General features: G+C 32.5%; 1 protein-coding gene across 1 annotated transcript; it reads right to left on the bottom strand.

Annotated features, from left to right (window-relative positions):
* Positions 1-303: 303 nt before the first annotated feature.
* Positions 304-20,664, bottom strand: LOC125067900. Its single transcript, XM_047676796.1, has 4 exons — positions 20,509-20,664; positions 9,899-10,080; positions 9,444-9,554; positions 304-485 (listed from the first exon to the last, which is right to left on the bottom strand). The coding sequence occupies exons 1-4, from the start codon at positions 20,662-20,664 to the stop codon at positions 341-343; spliced, it is 594 nt and encodes a 197-aa protein (XP_047532752.1). The 3' UTR covers positions 304-340.
* Between the last annotated feature and the right edge of the window lie 811 nt (positions 20,665-21,475).

Below are 21,475 nucleotides of genomic sequence, written 5' to 3'. Positions count from 1 at the left end.
TCAATTATCCACATATTATCACAAAAACATAGTCAGAAGCAGATATAGACTAAAATGAAACATCTAGATATGCAACTTTTGGAATTTATATATAAGATTAAAAACAAAAGACAGTTCAATGATTCATGACGTCATTGAATTAACTTACATTATTATTTATTTTTAATTTAATCTTCGTCATATCTTTCGGCAAAAATAACAAAATTTATTATCACATAATGTTTCAAATACTTTTAAAACAAGAACGTTTTGCGGACCAAAAACCAAACCAAAAAGTTTATATTGTAAGCGTTAATGGTATAATTGTGTTAACAATCTTGGTATATTTTTTAAATTGCACTCAGAGTTTCTGTCTGTTCATCGATAAAGTAAAATGAAGGAGAGAGAACGGACAGTCATTGATTTGATCACAGAAACTAGGATCTAATAATTCACCATATGTGTCAGCCACTTCATTTGTAAAATCTTCTTCATGGACTGGAGCTCTGAAATAAAAAATACATTTACTATCGAACTGTTAATAAATAATCAATCCTCTATAATTGAATCTGTTTCACGACGTGATACTAAAATAGATCAATAAAGCATCGTTAATATTAGAAGTGGCATTTAAAGAAAATTATATTGATATTCATTGTTCTTTGCACCTTAAAAGAGATGATCGTTTAGCAAGTATAGAATTACAATTTCAGCGAATCGTGGAAATGCAATATCGATAGAGCTGTCGAATTCCAATACTTGTACATCAGATTATAAATAAAAGGCAGAGAGAGTGTTTGGAACATTATAGTGAAGCAATAAAAGCGAATATAAAATCAAAAGCGAATGTAAATTTCCGGTAGTGTGTGTAGCAATTAACGATTTGTTAATATATACGTCAATAATAAATAATTGATACTTAGAGTGACAGTACTTTTCACGTGTAGTAATCAATATTAATTCCTTAAGTATATAAATTTGACCGTTTCTTAATGTTGCCCGCGCTCCATCTTTTGTTTTATAATCTGAGACTCGCACGTAATGTTAATAAAATAATGTCATAATCTCCTTTTAATTTCAGAAAATACACAAAGAAAAACATCTGTGTAGAAACGTGAAATCGTTCAAGTAAAAATATGTTACTTTGGAATACCAATAGCTTAGACCAAATTCAGTAAATCTTGATGCATCACAGATTATATTCATAAATTATTTACGTACTTCAATTCTAATATTTAACATCAAGAACCAATCTTCTTAAGAGCCATTTGTATCTATCATATTTGTTATGGGACTTCGAAACAGTTATTTTAGGGATACTTATAATCTACGCCTCGTAGACAAGTCTACTATCAGTAAGCAAATCAAATATTTTTTGAGTAATAAATATAAATTTTTAATTATATTTTTGAATATCAACATAAAATATTTTCAAAGATATTCAATGAAATCATGTTATATAAAAATATAAGATGGCGGATATAAAAATTACAAGATTTAAACTCGAATGTGTCCCTTGAGAATTTCACCCTGAGTGCTTCGACGAGTAAGAATTCAATACTTCGTACTTTTACAATAGCAGTGGTCGTTCCTCTACTTATTTCTCATGAATATTTTCAATTAATAACGCTAGAAACTATACACACGCACACAAATACACAGTAATAACCTGCAAATTTCCCATTGCTGAGCTGAGGCCTCTCCCTATGAGGAGAAGGTTTGGAGCATATTCCAATGCGCGTTGGTAGATACACATGTGGCCGAATGTCTAGACAGACGCAGGTTTCCTCACGATCTTTTCATTTTTTTTTTATGGCATTGTTTTGCGGACGAGCATATGGGCCACCTGATGGTAAGTGGTCACCACCGCCCATAGACAAAGGCGCTGTAAGAAATATTAACCATTCCTTACATCACCTATGCGCCACCAACCTTGAGAACTAAGATGTTATGTCCCTTGTGCCTGTGATTACAATGGCTCACTCACCCTTCTAACCGGAACACGACAATACAGTGTACTGTTATTTGGCGGTAGAATATCTGATGAGTGGGTGGTACCTATCCAGACTAGGCTTGCACAAAGCCCTACCACCAAGTTACTCACCGCCGAGCACATGAGCACATGAAAATTCAGTGGTGCTTGCCTGGGTTTAACCCGCAATCATCGGTAAAGATGCTCACTTTTTAACCACTGGGCCATCTCAGCTCTCATTTGAAATTATTAACCATTATTTGTTAACTAATGTTAAAAATATTAAACCAAATTCTCCCTTAATCGACAGTATTATAATTATAGGAATAAATACGCACACAAGTATACAAGAGTCACACGAGGACAAAATTATACATTATACGGGGTCGCCTAAATTGTCACCAATTCATCTTTTATTCATCCATCAAATACACTTAGTATTCTATGTTAAAGGATGAGTAACCTTTTTTTTTCTTACTGGAAAAACGATTCTACGCATTTTCCACGTTAAGGGGGGGGGGGGTTGTAGGACTCACCACCGTTGCTGAGAACGCCTGCTACATCCCAGCTCACATTAAAAAACCACCAGTACCCACTCCGTCTCTTCAGGGATAAGGGTAGCATGTGCCAGCAATCCCCCTTATGATGGGCATCATCCTCACATTTGAGACATGTTAGAGGCGACAATCATATTCCTGGATATTGGAGCTTCATTGACAATTATGGTGATTATGGGCGTTGACTTAAATGGCAGTTTTTATGCGTGATTAGATTCAAATACATTGAAGCAAAGCATTGCAAGGATCACGCAAGTGGCTTAAACGACGGTGACATAATCTTATTACTTATAACATTTACCCTACTTGTTATTTTCAATAATTATTTATGGATATAACAAGCGAATTTTGATGTACATTTCATTAAAATATAGCCCAAAGGCAGCGCACTGGATGCCTTTCAAAATACGACTTTTGCTCATATTTTGGTGATACATTATCGACGCTGTCTCATTTGAGTGTCGCCCTTAGGCCTACTCAACTTTAATATACAAATTATCATGCTTATTTAATTGATATTTAAAAAATTACTTCATTAAAAAATGTATTATTTTGAATGGCATACTTATGAAATGTGCCATTGGTCGTTCATATAAAAAAAAACAAAAGCGCATAATATATATCCTTAAGTATATTCTTTCAAAATTAAAAAAAAAAACCTTTTATAGAGGTGAATGTAAATAATTTTCAAATGTTGATTATTTTATTGATTTAGCTGTTAATTTAAATTTGGCTCTTAAAAAGCTTACTGGTATTTCATGTTTAATTATTATTTACTTGTTTATTTTTATGATGTACGTATATGGACTGGTAAATGGTGCGGTCATCATTAGCAGCCCGTAAATGTCCCACTGCTCGGATAAAGGCCTCCTCTCCCTTTGAGGAGAAGGTTTGGAGCATATTCCACCACGCTGCTCCAATGCGGGTTGGTGGAATACACATGTGGCAGAATTTCGTTGAAATTAGACACATGCAGGTTTCCTCACGATGTTTTCCTTCACCGCCGAGCACGAGATGAATTATAAACACAAATTAAGCACATGAAAATTCAGTGGTGCCTGCCTGGGTTTGAACCCGAAATCATCGGTTAAGATGCACGCGTTCTAACCACTGGGCCATCTCGGCTCATCTCGTGCGGTCATCACCGCTAAATAAACATTAGCGCTGTAGGAAATGTTAGTCAGTCCCTACATCAGCAATGCGCCACCAACCTTTGGAAACTAAGATGTTATGTACCTTGTGCTGAATTGGAACAGAACCATACCAAGTATTGCTGTTTGGCGGTAAAATAGTTGATGAGTGAGTGACACCTACCCAAACCGGCTTGCAAAAGGCCATTAATTGATACAAAAAGTGAAAATTAAATTTAAAAAAAATATATATTTTATTCTACAATAATAATATTTTTATAAGCTGATTCATTCAAGATGACTTTAATATAGTTTCAATTTGAAAATAGAAAACTTCTGAGGACTCTCGAGTTAAGTAACGTAGATATTTACTTTAACAAGCATCGCACTGCGTTTAACTGTGACGTCCCCTCCTGAAACATGTCCATCGCCTACTTAAAATTATTCGATTCACTGCATTTCTCTGGTTCACTAGATACGTGAAACATTACCTTTAAAAAGTTTACCTTTTACTTTGTAAAATACGTTACTGTATTGTTAATGTTGCTGATTATATTTAATGTAATTAAAAAAACAATTGTAATCTGGTTATTTATCAAATTTGTTCTTACGGATTGTATTTAACATAAAATATTGTGTTACACAGAGAATGGATATATTTCGCCAACTCTTAGGTGGGATTGATACTGTTCTTACATTTAAAGTTAAAATGTTTGAACATACTATAATTTTACGTGGTAGAGAATTCAAAAGTCGAACAAATTCAAAATACGTAAAACGCAGACATTATTGATGCGAATTTTATAACACTTTACTCTCACCCGACATCTTAGCCTTTCGAGGGGTGAATTAAAAAAAAAGTAACCTCCTGATAGCTTGCTACGCTTCAAGGTGCAAGTGAAATTAATATCACAGTCGGAGGTATAATATTTCGAATCTGTTACAATACTTCTTCATTTTTGTATCACTAGAAAGTTCATGTACTACCGACATAAACTATTTTGATATTTTCGGTGATCTTGATTGATTCTCTGTTATTAAAATAACTCATAATTAAAGAATCAATAATTAACTAAATAGTTTTTCATTTACATTCCAAATAAATGAAAGCATACATTTTCATTAAACTTTTTTCATAATTTATAATATAAAACTATTTACGAAGGCGGAAACCGACTAAATTGTTCTTATTTAAAAGTCAACAATTCCTAATCAGTTATTTCAAGGCCCTGGGTTTGCAAATGTCCATTGGCGGTGGTAATTACTTTCCATCAGGTGAGCTGTCAGCTCGTTTGCCAAAAGAACCATAAAAAAAGTCGCAGACATCGATGTTTTTTCCATTCATTTACGTAACTACTTGAGCAAATACTTGAGATTAGCAGTCACGCTAATAACACAGATTTTAATATTGAGAAAACTGGTAAATACGAGGTTTTAGAACACGTGAATCGTAACAGAAAATTACCGAGCAAGCACTGAACTTTGATGTGTTTAATTTGTGTTCATAATTCATCTCTTGCTTTGCGGTGAAGGAAATGAGACAGGAAACTTGCATTTGTCGGATGAAAATTTGCCATGTGTGTATGACATATGTATCTACCAACCCGGTTTGGAGCAGCTTGATAAAATATTCACCAGCAGAAAAACCTCTACAATCTTGTTTTACTATCCGAAATCATTCCACAAAATGATATCGGAAGTATTTAAAATTTTCCTACTGAATACGAATTTTTTTACCCCTTAGCTCATATACAAGCAAACTGCATGATAGTTTGCTCACAACGCTGACCCACGGGTCAAGATAGAGTGGTTCTGTTTTACTCTGTCAGCACTGCTATGAATACAATAAAATTAAACGTCAGTCAAAAATTCTGTTGACCATTTCGATATCAAACGGTTCTATACAACATACGTACGTGGCTCTGCACTATCCCGTGTGCTATCAATCAAGTGGCTCGCAAACCGCATATGACAAATTCTACTCCACGTTTGCATTTAACGTGCTCGTCCTTCTGTCCAATATTTTACGCTAAACGAAATCGGAGTTTAACTTATAGTTATTTATTATTAATAATAAAAAATCTTCAAGAAAGATGTTCGGCTACATCGGCGAGTTTGCTGTGAATTCAAATCTCAGAGCTCTAAAATACTTTCGAGATGCTTTTGACAAGCTTAGATTACAGTCAAACTGTGCATTTACAACAATTATATGATTTCGTCTGTTGCTTAACGCCGGTCAGCTCTAGATATCTTATATAAGTAAAAGTTATAAATATTTAAACTTTCACATATATAATAATATCGACTATAATATTGATAATCGTAACAAACATTATATAAACAAGAGAAGTTATGAGATACTTAAAACCAAGTTTCCATGCCTGCAAAGTTAATCCATCTTTCGTTAATCAGACTTCAATTCTGCAACAAATGCTACATTTAAACATGTATTTTCATGCAAATTAATAAATTGAAACCTGATACAAAATAAACTTTAATTAAAAGCCAATCATACAGAATATATATAATAATTTAAATATATGCTTTGTAATTTGATTGGTAGAAAAATACCCGGTATTTATTTAGGAACACTTATAATATATTTTAACAGCAAACAGCTATATTTAGTATTGTTGTGTCCCAGTTTGAAGGGTGAGTGAGTCAGTGTAATTACAGGTACAAGGGACATAACATCATAATTGGTGGCGTATTGGCGATGTAGGTAATAGTTAATACTTTTACAGTATAAGTGTGGTGTGGTGACTACTCTTATATAGTGGCATACCTTTAAACCTACCTATTACATAATAAAAATGTATTAAAATGTGACTCCAAACTATTTGAATAAATATGTATTGATTGAACGACTTATGAATTTCATCTATCCCTCGGTAGGGTGAACATATTTTCTGTCAAAAAGAGAGGTATGGAGCTGATTTACTTTGGGTCAACGAATATATGGAAGAGGCTTTCTTTTGACAGAAGGATTTTTCTCCGCCATAGATAAAGATATATAAAACGAAAACCTCATAAGGGTTGCGTTCGATCCACTCAAGCTAACCACTATCCTATTAATGATTAACAAAATTGAATAAAAAATTTACTAAATTTATATGACGTATATTCATCGCCATTATGTTTATATTAAAAGTACATATCGGACTAATATATTATATAAGCACTACACGTAATTAATATTATTTAAGCTAACAAAATTTCAAAATACATTAATAAAATGCAACTATTTATCGGCTTCGCAAGGAAAAGTTGAATACTTTCATTTATTTTCAATAGCCATACAAATAAATATCGGTAAACTTCTATGTGTGTGTGTTACTAAACTCGTTCTAAATGGTTTGACTGATTTTGAGGAATTGATTTTGTGTTTATTTGAGTAGGTCCGAGTAGGGATGGTTTAGATTGGGCCTCGTAGGTGGATCTGAGTTTGGAAAGTAAATATAATTCGTACTTCAACCGAACGGAATTGTGACGGGTAGTTAATAATAATGTTATATTATTTTACTTATAATATAAATTACTTATGAGAGATCAACGACGATATATGTTAGTAATAAGTTCCCAAGGTTGGCGCATTGGCGATGTAAGGAATGGTTAAAATTCCAAACGGCGCTAGTGGAGACCACCTATCATCGGATTTCCTGATTCGCCCATTCGACCTTCCACTGACCTATGTTATAAAAATGTATACTATATGTGAGTAATAAAAACAGACACTTGCGAGTGACAACAGTTACTCAATACGCATTGAATACAATAACTAAAGGCTCAATCCATGAAGGAAAATAAATGAAATTTTAAATTATTTTTTGATGATATTATTTAAAGATTTCACAATTTTGAAGACAGTCATACATGTTGATAAATCACATTCTCTTAAACAAATATAATTTTCTTTCAAAAAAACTAAACATTGTAGTTCTATTAATTTTATAGAGCGGAAGGTTTTATTTGCTTATTTTTCCCGAAACAAATTACCTTTTTCATTTCACGCAGGAAAAACCTTTGGAAGGCAACCGGGCTCCTCGGGGAGCCAGTTAAGGATACTCATAATATTTTTAATAAATAATGTCATACAATAAGCCTAGCTAGCCAAGTGGTTAGAGCACGTTGAAGTTAAACAGTTGAAATCCAGATGAACCACTAAATTTCCACGTATTTAATTTATGCTTGACGTTGAACGGAAGCATCGCTATGCACACCTTCTCCTCCCGCCTCAACAGGCGCCGCAGGGACTAGAGGGTTCTCAGTACCCTGGGAATTCCCCCTAGGAATTAGGGGCCCGCATAGGCGGCTCGACCGTCAGGGCGTCACGGTAGCATGCGAATACGATCCTGAATCGATGAAAAGACGGAACCCTCTCCGTCTTTTCAGCGCTCGTATTTTAGTCGGTATTCCGGTGTACTAGAGCGCACTAGGCGTCCTGATCACCGTCGAATCCCACATACCCCCCTATTTTATGTGGGAGAAACGCGTAATGAGTTTCTCGTTATGAAACCTCGTAAAAAACTTACAATAATACAATGATCTTATCAATAATTACGAGTTAAAGAAAATCCGTCAAAGTAATTAAGTTTTCACGAGAACTTCTTATTGTTAGTATGAAACCGCTATTGAAATTAATATTTTGCTTTAATCCGAACACGTATAGATAAGCGTCACGTACGCGGATTATAAGGCAATTAACTTGATATGGAGAAACACACCATATGAAAATACACGTCGTTGTATTTCGACCGAATGTCGTCGTTTTTTTAGTTTATTTTCAAATAAATAAGCATGTTAAATAAAGGAGTAGAGAAAATTTGCAATAATACAAGATAATATGTAAATGTTATTGTATATAAATATGATTTTATATTTAAAGAGTAACTATCTTTATCTTTTATTGTTAAATATCATAGAAAGGAAACACAAAATCGTATCATAGATATCTCTATCCTGTGTGATTGTCTAACGATACCTACAAATATCTATATTTTTCATCTCCAATAATGGTGACGGTTTGGAACTTATTCCACAAAGTTTTTCCACTATTTATTATTGAATACACACACACACACACACATATGTACGGGCTTTAATTAATGATTTCCATAAGATTTGCACAAGATTTCCAGAAACTCAGTTGTGCTTGTTTAGAAACCCTCTATCTTTAATTAAGATTATCTGTTCCTTACTCTTCTATTGAATCTTGACTTGACTTGACAGTTTATAAAATACTAGTTGCTCGGAGTGGTTTCACTTGCATTTAACGTTACTGCTTAAATCGTTTATATATTTATTTACCATACTTACATTCTATCACAAAAAAAAACAACTTCGTACTCCTGAGAGTAACACCTTCAAATGAAGAAAACGCTCCATCTTTGTAATATTATTATAGATATTTATCCGCGGACAGAAAAATCAGTAGCCGATTTTAACGTAATATTCAATCATGTGTTTCCATTTATATAACACGCAGCAGTATTTAAGGTTTGGAGTGTACGATTATCCAGCGCTTATCCAACGTGTGATATTTAAAACTTCCTGTTATAACTGAGGTAATCGACTCAATAATAGCCCCCAAGGTTTTATTTAATATGAATGCAAAATATTTATTTTCGACGTCATCAATAAAAACTTGTATTGAGTCAATATTTATGGACGGTGGCTACCATTTACCATCTGGGGGCATATTCATATACCATATTACGTATATCACTATAATTATAAAAAATAAATACATACATTTTTCACCTTTAAGTATAAAGGTCAAAGAACTATATAAAAATTGACACTTACGTAAAAATTGCTCTAAGGAGATCGTGCACTAAAGACTTTCCCGGTGGAGCAAGATGAGATTTAGCTTCGCAAATGCTCCTTAAAACACATGCACGGCCGTTTAAATTGTGACTGAAAAAAATAATAATGTTTCATTAAAAACATATTACAAAATGTTTTAAACTTAATCAATAAAACGTGGCCAATTTTTCAAATTTCAAATTGAATCAGAATTGAAAATGTTCAGACGCTTCAAACCGCTTCAGATTAGTGATTGACTTAAATCGATCATCTGAACGCGGCATAAGTTAATTTAAGTTTTACCGACAAAATTAATATAAAGTGATATCGAAAACTTATCTATCTATAATATCTATCTATAATTCATACAAAATATATTTCAATTACATGATTTTCGATTACAATGATAACATTTAATTAAAAATTATTACTTTAAACTATAAAGCAATGCTTACTAATCTATAGCATTTTGAAGTCTTTCCCAGAATTCTCTTTTTTGACGATGGTGCAATTTCTTCCTGAAATGAGCATTCGTGAACTTGGCATCAGGCAGAGGAAATATGACATCAATCTCCAGCGCAATGTTCCATCCTGACGGTGCGTGAGTCATGAAAGCTTTAACCAATGAGATCGTGAGCTGAGAACAAAATAAAAACAATTAACACAGCAATCAGATTACATTGTTCTTAATTCAAATTAAATTAAGGACTATTTTATTCAAGAAGAGTTTACAAAATTTTTTTAATTTTCAATTATTTTAATTAAAATGTACGATCAACGATCGATTTGGATTATTTAAAAAGAAGAAACATACATAATTCAGCAGTTAATCTTATTAAGAAATTCATCAATTCAAATTATATATCATCAGTGGAAAGGAAGAAAGGCACAAGCGCCACGTGCACCTTTTCCTTCCTTTCCACTGACAATATTTTATATTACGTTTTTAAATTATCTTTGGAGATTAACGAAAGCGAACTCCAGAGTTTTAATTATCTACGTTATCCTGTGTAGAATTATACATCTTGATATTTAAAGATTTTGGATTTTTTTTTAAAGATTTTTATATACGACTACCAAAATTTTTCCGGTAAGTAAATAAATATTCATATAAATAAATCTAAAACAAAACTATGTTTTATTTTGATGACTTTTCATATCACCGTAGATATTTTCCTATATAATGTCAATAAAAAGTAATGAAATCATTTAAGTTTTTAAGTATTTCTATTTTGGAAAAAGAGTTATTTGGTCTATTTTAAGTCTTGGAGCTCGGGACTCTCCCCGGGATGTTTTTAATAAAGTGGGTATATTTACAGTTGCTTCACAATATGTTTACAACAATATTTTATATATTCACAGTAATATTAACAGATTTTAAGAAAGGTGGACGATCATTGTTTGGACACGAGGAGGAAAGATTAACTAATAACATCAAGTCACCGACTCCATGGTTATTTCAACTTGTCTTATTAAGAAAATCAAATCTCATGTCACAAACATCAATAAACAACGCATGTTATTCAATAAAATATTATATTAATGATAAAAAAGCGTGGACTTAGTATTCGTTGATCTCTAGACAGGATATACGTGTATAAAAATTGTACTTTATTGACATACACTGTAATAGAAATGGTGGAAAATAGTGAGTACTGAGGTTCTTGCCGGCTCTTCTCTGTAGAATTTATACTTTCCGAACCGAGGAACATTTAATTCAACAATTTAATATATTTTTTTCACTTATTTATTGTAATACATTTGAAAAAAGAATATTTTGATTAGGATGTCAGTCAGCACACAAGTATCCAAAATTGGTAAACGCAATACTTTTGGCTTTGTAGTGGAGTAAAATACAACGTATTGATTTTATTTCTTTGCTAATGCCAACCAATCTACGACGGATCAACATCGTAAGCTACGAAGCCTTATTTTCTGTAGGAGTAGAATGTCCATATAATATATTATAAGATATAATACTATATAATCAATTTTATACATAAGAATTATTGAATCTCTTATATAAACTACAGATACAACTCTACTAAGATTCAAGTTGTTACAATTCCCACTGACAACATACATATATGCTTCATATTAAGATTATAAACGACTAGTCCTCGTCCCGACTTTGCTCATCTGTATTACATACAGGATTGTTGTGAAACTTTAACTATTTACGCAGCGCAGGCAACGGAAGCTCCTATATATTTTTTCTTCCGTTTCCGCAAATTTCAGTTCGGTAGTTCGTTAAGTCAACACGTATTTGCGCGGTGTGTAATAGATGCAAAATGAGTAAATGTGATAAGTGTGCAAAAAATATTACCAAACGATATCCTGGATTGGAATGTAATAAATGTGAAAAAACAGTACATGGAAATACTTCGTGTTCTGGTCTAACAAATAAACAACTTGCTGCTTTGCGTGCAACCGAAAATCTACAATGGACGTGTCAAGAATGCAATAGCAACTGTTTAAAACGTAATTCATTTATCGTACCGGAGGAGGATGACGAGGATGAAGATAATACATCTCAGGATATGCGAATAAATATAAAACAAATGGTAAGCGATATGTCCAAAGAAATCGAAAAAGCTATACAACGAGAAATGAAGGACTTTATGAAATCGCTACAGTATCAGAGTGACAAGCTGGATGAATTGGTGGAAGGTCTCGAGTTTTGCAAGCAGTCAATTCAGGAACTAAAACGAAAAAACACAGAAATGAGCAATAAAAATTCTAACCTAGAAACTAGAATTGGTGCATTAGAACAACGGTTACAGGAGATCGAGCAACAAAAATTGGGTGATCAAATTGAGATATCTAATATACTTTACAATGATAAAGAAGACGCAAGGTTGATTGTTGAAGAAATTGCAAATAAATTGCAATTACCAAAAGATGATGTAGTAAGTATTCAGACGAAAGTGGGCTCGAGTCGAAATGAAATGCCGGGACCGATGCTATTAAAAATGAAGAATGAAACTATTCAAAACAAATGGATTACTACATCAAAAAAGTGTAAGATATCTGTAAAGGATGTTGTTGTAAATACAGGTACAAAGTCCGGTCAACAAATAGTATATATACGAGAATCCCTAACACCGTATAATAAAAATTTATTATGGAATGCAAAACAACAACTTAAGGATAAGTACAAGTTTATATGGTGTAAAAAGGGTGTTATTCGTGTACGTAAGGACAGTGATAGTGTACCTATCATACTAAGATCAATAAAGGACATAAGTCGCTTAGTTGATAATTAAAACTTACTTGTAATAAGAAAAGGTATTTCTCAATTTTTTTATTTATTTTATCCTTTTTCTTTAAGTGTTTACGGTTTATAGTTTATAGTCTTTTATAGTTTACAATTTATAATATCTCACAATTAACTAAAATGGAAGTAATAAATGATGATTTACTGGAATTATCTAATTGTACGAACATACAGGATTTTGTTTTTAATATACCACATAGTAATAATATCCAACTGTTTTGCGTCCATATAAACATAAGATCTATGATAAAAAACTTTTCTGCCTTAGAACAATGTATTAACTTATCTCAGAAATCAATCGATGTTGTTGTAGTAACTGAGGCAAATATCTCCGACTCATTAAGTTGTATGTATGGTTTGGATGGATTTGAAATGTACACAGAGTTGCGTAAGGCGCGCAGAGGTGGCGGTATAATTATATATATCAACAAAAAACATAAATATAGCATATCTAAATCACAAACAAAACACTTTGAATGTATTCTGGGCACTTTAGTTACACCGAACAGATACGTCGCTAATCTGTGTGCACTTTACCGCCCTCCGAACTTAAGTAAACATCTGTTTATTGAGGAACTCGAACAACTTATTAAAAACACTAAATTATCTAATGACTTGTTTTTGTTGGGAGATATAAACATTGACTTAAAAATAAATAATCCTGTCAAACATAAATATAACAATATGATGTACGGTTTGGGTCTGGTGTGTGGGATTTCAGATTATACACGTATTGGATTACGTAATAATAAAATAGTAAAATCATGCATAGACCACATATACGCGAGATCTCATTCACTAGACATATACACCTCGACGCTCGACACTGTACTGGCCGACCATCGAATGGTTGCCTTAGCATGTGTTGGCTCAACCGCTATACAGAATGATGATAAATATAAAACTATTTTAAATTATAAACATTTGCAACAGCTTTTAAACGATATCGATTGGACACCAATCGATCGTATGACATGCCCTGATGATATCTACAGGTATATTAAAAATAAAATAAATAAATGCTATAACAACTCAAAAACTAAAATAAAAATAAAAAACAATCCAAATCGTTCATCCAATCATTGGATGAACAAAAGTATAATCAGAGCATGTAAATATAGAGATGAATTGTTTAAAAAATGGAAGAAAGATATAGGAAATGAAATATTAAAACTTAAATATAATAAAGCAAGAAATTTTGCAAATAAAATAATAAATATTACTAAAAATAACTATTATAAAAGCGAAATATATAAATATAAAAATGACTATAGAAAATTATGGCAAATAGTAAATAGATTAACTGGCAAAGTTAAAAACTCCTTGGATAAAATTATTATAAAAGCTTTTAACAAAAATAGCATCCCAATGAAGGATATTGCAAATAACTTTGCAATATCTTTTAAAAACAGTGTTAGAAATATTATACCCACATGTACAATACCATTACTAAAAATAAATGATTATGAAAGACATGTTAATATGTCATGTAGATTTAAAAAGGCTAGTGTGTATAATGTTTCTAATATTATTAAGTCACTTGACAATAACAAATCTCCAGGCATAGACAATATACGTGTCATAGATCTCAAAAAATTAAATGATAAAATTGCTCCAATAATAGCAAAATTGATTAATGACTGTATAACTGCAGGTAAGTATCCGAAAGATTTAAAATTTGGATTAGTCAGGCCTTTATTTAAAAAAGGTAAAAGTGATGACTACGAAAACTATCGACCTATTACATTACTACCAACAATAGATAAAATAGTAGAAAAATATATTTGTCAACAAATACAATGTTTTTATAAAGATAATAATATTTTATCTCATAAGCAATTTGGTTTTCAACCGAAAAAGAGTACCACGCAGTTATTATCTAAATTTACCGACTCTGTCAATAAGCATTTAAATGATAAAAAACATGTAATAGTTGTATTTATAGATTATAGTAAGGCTTTTGACACGCTCAGACATACTGTTTTAATGCAAAAGCTCGAAAATAATGGAATTAGAGGACCTTTGTTAAAATGGTGTCAAAACTATTTAAAAGACAGAGCATACAGTGTTAAAATCGGTGAATCGCTTAGTGATGAAGTATACGTCTCACACGGAACGGCACAAGGATCGGTACTAGGACCATTGCACTACATAACGTACGTCAATGATTTAGAAAATGCTATTAAAAGCTGTGAAATGTATCAGTTTGCAGACGACACATGTCTCCTGTCAGCGCACAATAACATAGACGAAGCATTAAAACAAATTCAATCGGATTTTGACGTACTTACGAAGTGGTCACATGATGTAGGTCTTGTAATAAATGTCACAAAGACAAATTCTATGTACATTAGTTCAAGTCACAACAGATATAATGGTAGTTTAAAGATCATTGCCCATAGTCATACATGTTTACACAGAAATAGTAATAATTATTGTAAATGTCCCTCATTAGATATGGTCCAAAACCAGCGATATCTTGGTTTAATTATTGATAACCGTCTTAAATGGAAAGACCATATAAATAGTGTCTGTGATAAGTTACGAGCCCTTTTAGCAAAATTTAGTCTATTACGTAATAAAATTCCATATTCAATTTTATTGATGTTGTATAAAACTCTCGGCGAATCTATAATTTCATACGGACTCAGCAGCTATGGTTTAACAGGGAGAACACATATTAATCAAATTTATCAACTGCAGCTAAGATTGTTAAAAACAATTGTACCAAAAAAAATTAAAGACTTATATAAAACTAATTATCACAACTTATTTATTTATTGCAAGGTAATGCCAGTTAATATTAAAATTGAGTTCATGCTACTAACAGACCAATATTTTAATTTTAATGTAAATCAAACAATAAATACTAATAATTATAACATGCAATTAAGAAATGTCAGTAATCAAAAATTAAATATTCCTAAATACAATAATAACTACGGCAAGCGAGTATTGGAATATGTTATTCCTACTTTAATTAATAAAATCCCTAATGATATAAAAAAACAATTAAACATAAAAAATTATAAAAACAAATTAAAAAAAATCTATGTGGAACATGCTGTATAGTGTAGCTATTCAAATTGTAAATTCCTGGAACTAGTTCAGTGCGCGAGCGTCGACCATTATTACAAAGCTATTATTTTAGTTCTACCCTCAATTTTGTATTTCTGTTACACTTATTATTTTTACTCATACTCATTGTTAATTCGTTATCATTTTAATATGTTGTTATCGTCTTTTGAATCCGCGGTGCGCAGGAAAACCGTCTGTGGTTTTTGTTGTACCGTTTTGTGTATTATTAATGTATTGTTCTTTTGGTTTAATAAATAAATAAAAAAAAAAAATTTTCATTGATACACTACTCCTGATGGTTATAGCCTAATGGTATAGTACGCCATACCAACACACTACGACCAATAATTTATCAAGGAAGGCTATAGATAACCTTCTTCAATACGTTAGCTATCTTAAACTTTTTTCAAATCGAACCAATTTTACCTAAGTTTATCATGTTCAACCAAACAAACAAACTCTTCAGTTTCACAATATTAGTATAAAAAAAAGATTATTTACAGTCTGTACCGGACTCAGATATGGCCAAAATGATTGACCGTTTTAATTTAAAATAAGTTGTGATTATATCGTCGGTGATGGTGGAATTGATATTAAGGGAACGGTGGGAAACAAACAAACCAAAGCTAAATATAATTTAGCTTTGTTTAGAAGACTTAAAATAAAATACAATGAGATTTGATTCGTATTCACTAAATAATAGTTTGACGTAGATCTTAGATCTTGCGCGCCATTGTGAGTAAATAGTTCCTTTTACAGCGTTGATTAAATGATTAATTTGTTATTACTTGCCAATAGATGGCGCCGCCGTTTATTACCTTCTTCACCGGTCAAATTGGTTCGATGGTCTAGTGTTTAAATATAAGATCATTGATCCATCTGATCAAGATGATTGGGTTCAAACGCCAGATCGAAATTATAAAAAGTTATTGTATATCTCTATCGAAAAAATTTAATAGCAACCTGGAGTCTGGAATTTGTGTGAATATACTACCGTGACTAGAAAAACACGTAAAGTCGTTGTTCCTGCGCCTGAAATCTTTCTGGGCACGTCGAATTTGCCATGTAATCGGATTATGAGAGTGAGGGAATACGGAGTGCCTTTAATATGTCCTGCGTAGTTGGTTCTCCCTTGAGATTTGCCGCCGTGACTGAAATCGTTCAGGAGGACATCGGCGTCATGGTATATGTACACAGACAGACCAACATTTGCCGGTTTATCATAGTTTTTTATATGAATACCAATAGAATAGTAATTTAATACTAGTGGGTCGCCGGCGAAACTTGGCGTTTATTCAAAGTATTTTTTTAGGAATTTCGATACCTATGACAGATTTGGTTTTCATTTCATTAAAGTAATCTGCAAGTCACAAACGTAGATGACATTTGGCGCCTAAATTATGTAACTTATTTTTTTTATAGTTGTATAGGATTGGCGTTTGTCTTCCATCTCACCTGATTGAAAGTGTAGATGACGACGAAGGAACTTATGGAACTTTATTTGAATGAAATTTTAAATGTCAAATAGTATGCATTAGTTAAATTAGAATTGGTGTTTGTCGATAATAATTTACTTTAATTTTAATTACGTTTTCAATTCTTTTTTTTATACTGTTTTTAATTTATTTTTCCGCTCTCTAAAAATATATATTTTTTAAACTGTTACAATTTGAGATGTGGCGCAAGGCTTTTGTTCTCCCACTCCCTAAAATATCAAATCCTTCGCTACCTTCTCATTTTCGTCCTATAACAATTCTCCCCTTTTTATCCAAAATCCTGGAGTCCATTGCACACCAACAAATCTCTTGCTACCTTCATAAATGCGACTTATTCAATCCATTCCAATCGGGCTTTCGCCCAGGTCACAGCACAACAACAGCATTGTTAAAGGTCACGGACGATATTCGTATTGCCATGGAAAACCAGCAACTCACAGTGCTCGTGTTAATTGACTTTAGCAATGCTTTCAATGCAGTAGACCATGACCTCCTTCTTGCATTTCTTTCCCATGCTAACTTGTCAGACTCTACCGTTGAATGGTTTTCTTCTTATCTTCGAGGGCGTCGGCAATCCACACGCATTGGTCAACTACAATCTGATTGGTGCGAAGTGAGTGCCGGCGTTCCTCAAGGTGGCATATTATCTCCTCTGTTATTTTCTGTTTTTATAAACGCCATCACTAAAATTTTAACTTCGCACTACCATCTGTATGCCGATGACTTGCAGCTCTACGAACACTCTACTGTCAATGCTCTTGCCACGGCTATTAACTCCCTAAATGATAATCTCCACCGCATTTCTCTTCGGTCCGCTAAATATGGTATCACTGTCAATCCATCCAAGTGTCAAGCCATCATTATAGGCAGCAGGAGACAGTTAGCTAAGTTAGATGTTCTGACTCTGCCCAGCCTACGATATAATAATATACCAATAGAGTTCAGCAGTAGTGTTAAAGACCTCGGCATTATCATTGACAGTAAACTCAGTTGGGGGGAACATATTAAAGAAGTTTCTCGTAGGTTTTACGCCACTATGCATTCCATAATGCGTTTAAAAAAATTTTTGCCTATGGAAACTAAAATCCAGCTTGTTACTACCCTCTTGGTTCCAATTCTTGATTACGGTGACTCCTGTTATCTAGATCTTTCGGAAGAACACCTGAATAAACTTAATCGTCTCCTTAACACTGGCATTCGCTTTATCTTTAGCTTACGTAAATTCGACCACGTTTCTCGTTTTATGAAACAGTTACACTGGTTTCCTATACGAGAACGTAGATATACTCGGCTTCTATGTCTTCTCTACTCTATTCTCACCGACCCTAATGCTCCCACTTACTTATCCTCTAAATTTTCTCTTCTTTCCTCTACTCATAATAAGCCCCTACGATCCTCTCATTCCCTTACCCTTTTCATACCTTCCCATAAATCTGGCTTTGTTTCCAACTCTTTCTCTCTAGTTGCAGCCCGGCTTTGGAACACTTTGCCTGATTCTATTCGTAGAGCTCCATCGCGCGACTTCTTCAAGCGCCAAGTAAAAGAATTTTATTTGTCGTCTGTCAACACTATGTGATGTCTTTTCATAAATACTATTATCATAATTGGATTCATATATATATATATATATATATATATATACATACTTATGTATATATGTTAAATATTTATGTACTTATATATGTATATGTTTGTGCATATTTATGTATATTATGTATATGTATATTTATGTATTATATATTATGTATAATATCGAAATGTACTGTATTATTATTATATATATTTATAGGCATGTATTGCTATGTATATATTTTTTAAAATTATTCTTTAACTTCTGTGCACACCCTACTGACTACTCTCCTACACTATTCTGGGTTGGCTGGCAGAAAATGCTGTTATAGCGTTAAGTCCGCCCTCTGTACATCTTTTATTTGTACAATAAAGAATAATAAAAAAAAAAAAAAAAAAATTTAATAAATTTCTCCACATCTACGGCTGAAGCTCTTCAAAATATATAATAAATATATAAACATTTTTTTGTGTACAACTATCGCCCCATAATCACTGGGACAAAAATCAGCTTACGCTATTAATATATAATATAATTTTTAAATCTTAAAAATGTATTTCCATGTCTTTGATAAAATGCTTGTATTTAATGATATCATGAAAAAAAATCTCGCAAACGATCATGAATGAAGATCATGAATCAACTATATTATATTTACTTGATGGCAGCCTTTGGGCCAGTACGTCTGGGTAGGTACCACCCACTCATTCCGGTTATTCCGGATTGAAGGTTGAGTGTCCCAATGTTTGCGTTGATGTGATATAAGGAATGGTGAATATTTCTTACAGCGCCAATGTCTACGGTGGTGACCACATACCATCAGCTGACCTATTTTCCCGTCCGCCTACCTATTTAAAACACGTTAGGTAGTCAAAATAAATTAGTTATTACAAAGTAAATTGAAAATATCAAATTGAAATAGAACAAACATTTGATAATAGTAAATTTAATTAAACATTTCGAAACGTACTTTGTAATATGCAAAACTAATGTGAGGATTTTAAATTCATCAAAACATTTAAACTAGTTAAATTCAATTGCAATGTTTGATCAGAATCTCGACCTGTCGTCAAACACGTTATAGATTAACCAAAACATTATAAAACGGCACTATTTCAACGAAATATAATATAGTGCGATACACGAATGTGGATTCATTTAAATTTGCAAATAATTTATTTTAATTAACAAGCAAAGTTATGAAATACGATGCTCGTTCATTGATAATCATTTTTTTTTTTATTTAATAACGGGCGAATAGGTTATCTGGTGGCAAGGATAACATCCGCTGTTGACATTGTCACTGTTGGAATTATTTATCATTCCTTACACCATCAAAGATTCGCACACCCTAAGGATCTAAGTATTGATGTATTCTCTTGATATATAAAAAAATAATGTTTGCCATTGGCATTTGAATACGTTCCAAAGAATCACTATAGCTCACTCACCTGAACCGGAATAAGGTCATATTTCGATGTTATTATTGTGTTTCTGTTTAGCGGTAGAATAAACGATGATGGATGCCTTACATCAGAAGCCTTACCTTTTAGTATAAGTATAGAAGTGTCATATAATAACAGGCAAGTTATGTTGGAAATAGAATCATCGTTATCTTAATTGTAATATAGAATAATTACTCACGACTACATCACTGCCATCAGGAAAAGTCAAATGTCTTCTCTTTCGTATCGCTCCTAACGATGTTTTTATATTAGGGCACTGATCCGTTGAATTAATACACGCGCACTCAATAATAATTGTCGACAAAATCAAAACAAAATACGAACCGTATTTCATTTTCGTTACAGTTCTAATAAATTACAAGTGATACGTAAATTTAGATATGATTTTTTTTTTCAATAAATTTGTTACTCCACACGCCTCCCTTGTTGTAATGGATGTGATTGACGCAAATGTTGTTAGCGTTGACTGTTTGTTGTATGACATAACATGGAACTAGAAAAGTACAGCGAGACGGTTTAACGCTATGAATATAATTTTATTTCATTGTATGTAATACATGGCATGTGTTGTACGTCATTATTAACTTGGTAAGACCAACTCTCCCTACCCTCCTCTCCCTACTTCCTTGTTTGTGCGTGGCGCGTATACTATATACTTCGTTACTATTTATATATTATTATATATCCTTTCGATAACAGTCAATTTCGTTGTTCCACGTCTGGCGTGTCGATTTCTTTTATATATATATGAAATAGCAATTTCATTAATTTGATACATAACCTCAATATTACATGATTAAATTTAAAAAAATATATCTGTAAATAAACCTACAAATACATCGCAAAAACGATTCAAATATAAAATGAAAAAATAATTAAATCAGTCGAAAGCATTTAGGACTTTTCTGCGTGTATATAATAAACTCTCCGTGCCAATCTGGTCTCAACTAAAAATGTTCGCTTTTATAGCGAAAACAAATTGAAATATATCAATTGCATCGGTTTATTTTTACTATGTTTATTTACTAGATACAGACGTATGTGAAAAAGAGATATCAGATTAAAAACAAATTGAATAACTAACTCGTAGCAGATTTTCAATTTTTCTCTTCAATATTTACCGTTATAACAATCGCAATATTCTC

This window comes from Vanessa atalanta, chromosome 12, assembly GCF_905147765.1.
Source record: "Vanessa atalanta chromosome 12, ilVanAtal1.2, whole genome shotgun sequence".
Lineage (NCBI taxonomy): Eukaryota > Metazoa > Arthropoda > Insecta > Lepidoptera > Nymphalidae > Vanessa > Vanessa atalanta.
Note: the sequence above shows the minus strand (reverse complement) of the source record. Positions and strands in the feature narration are given on the sequence as shown.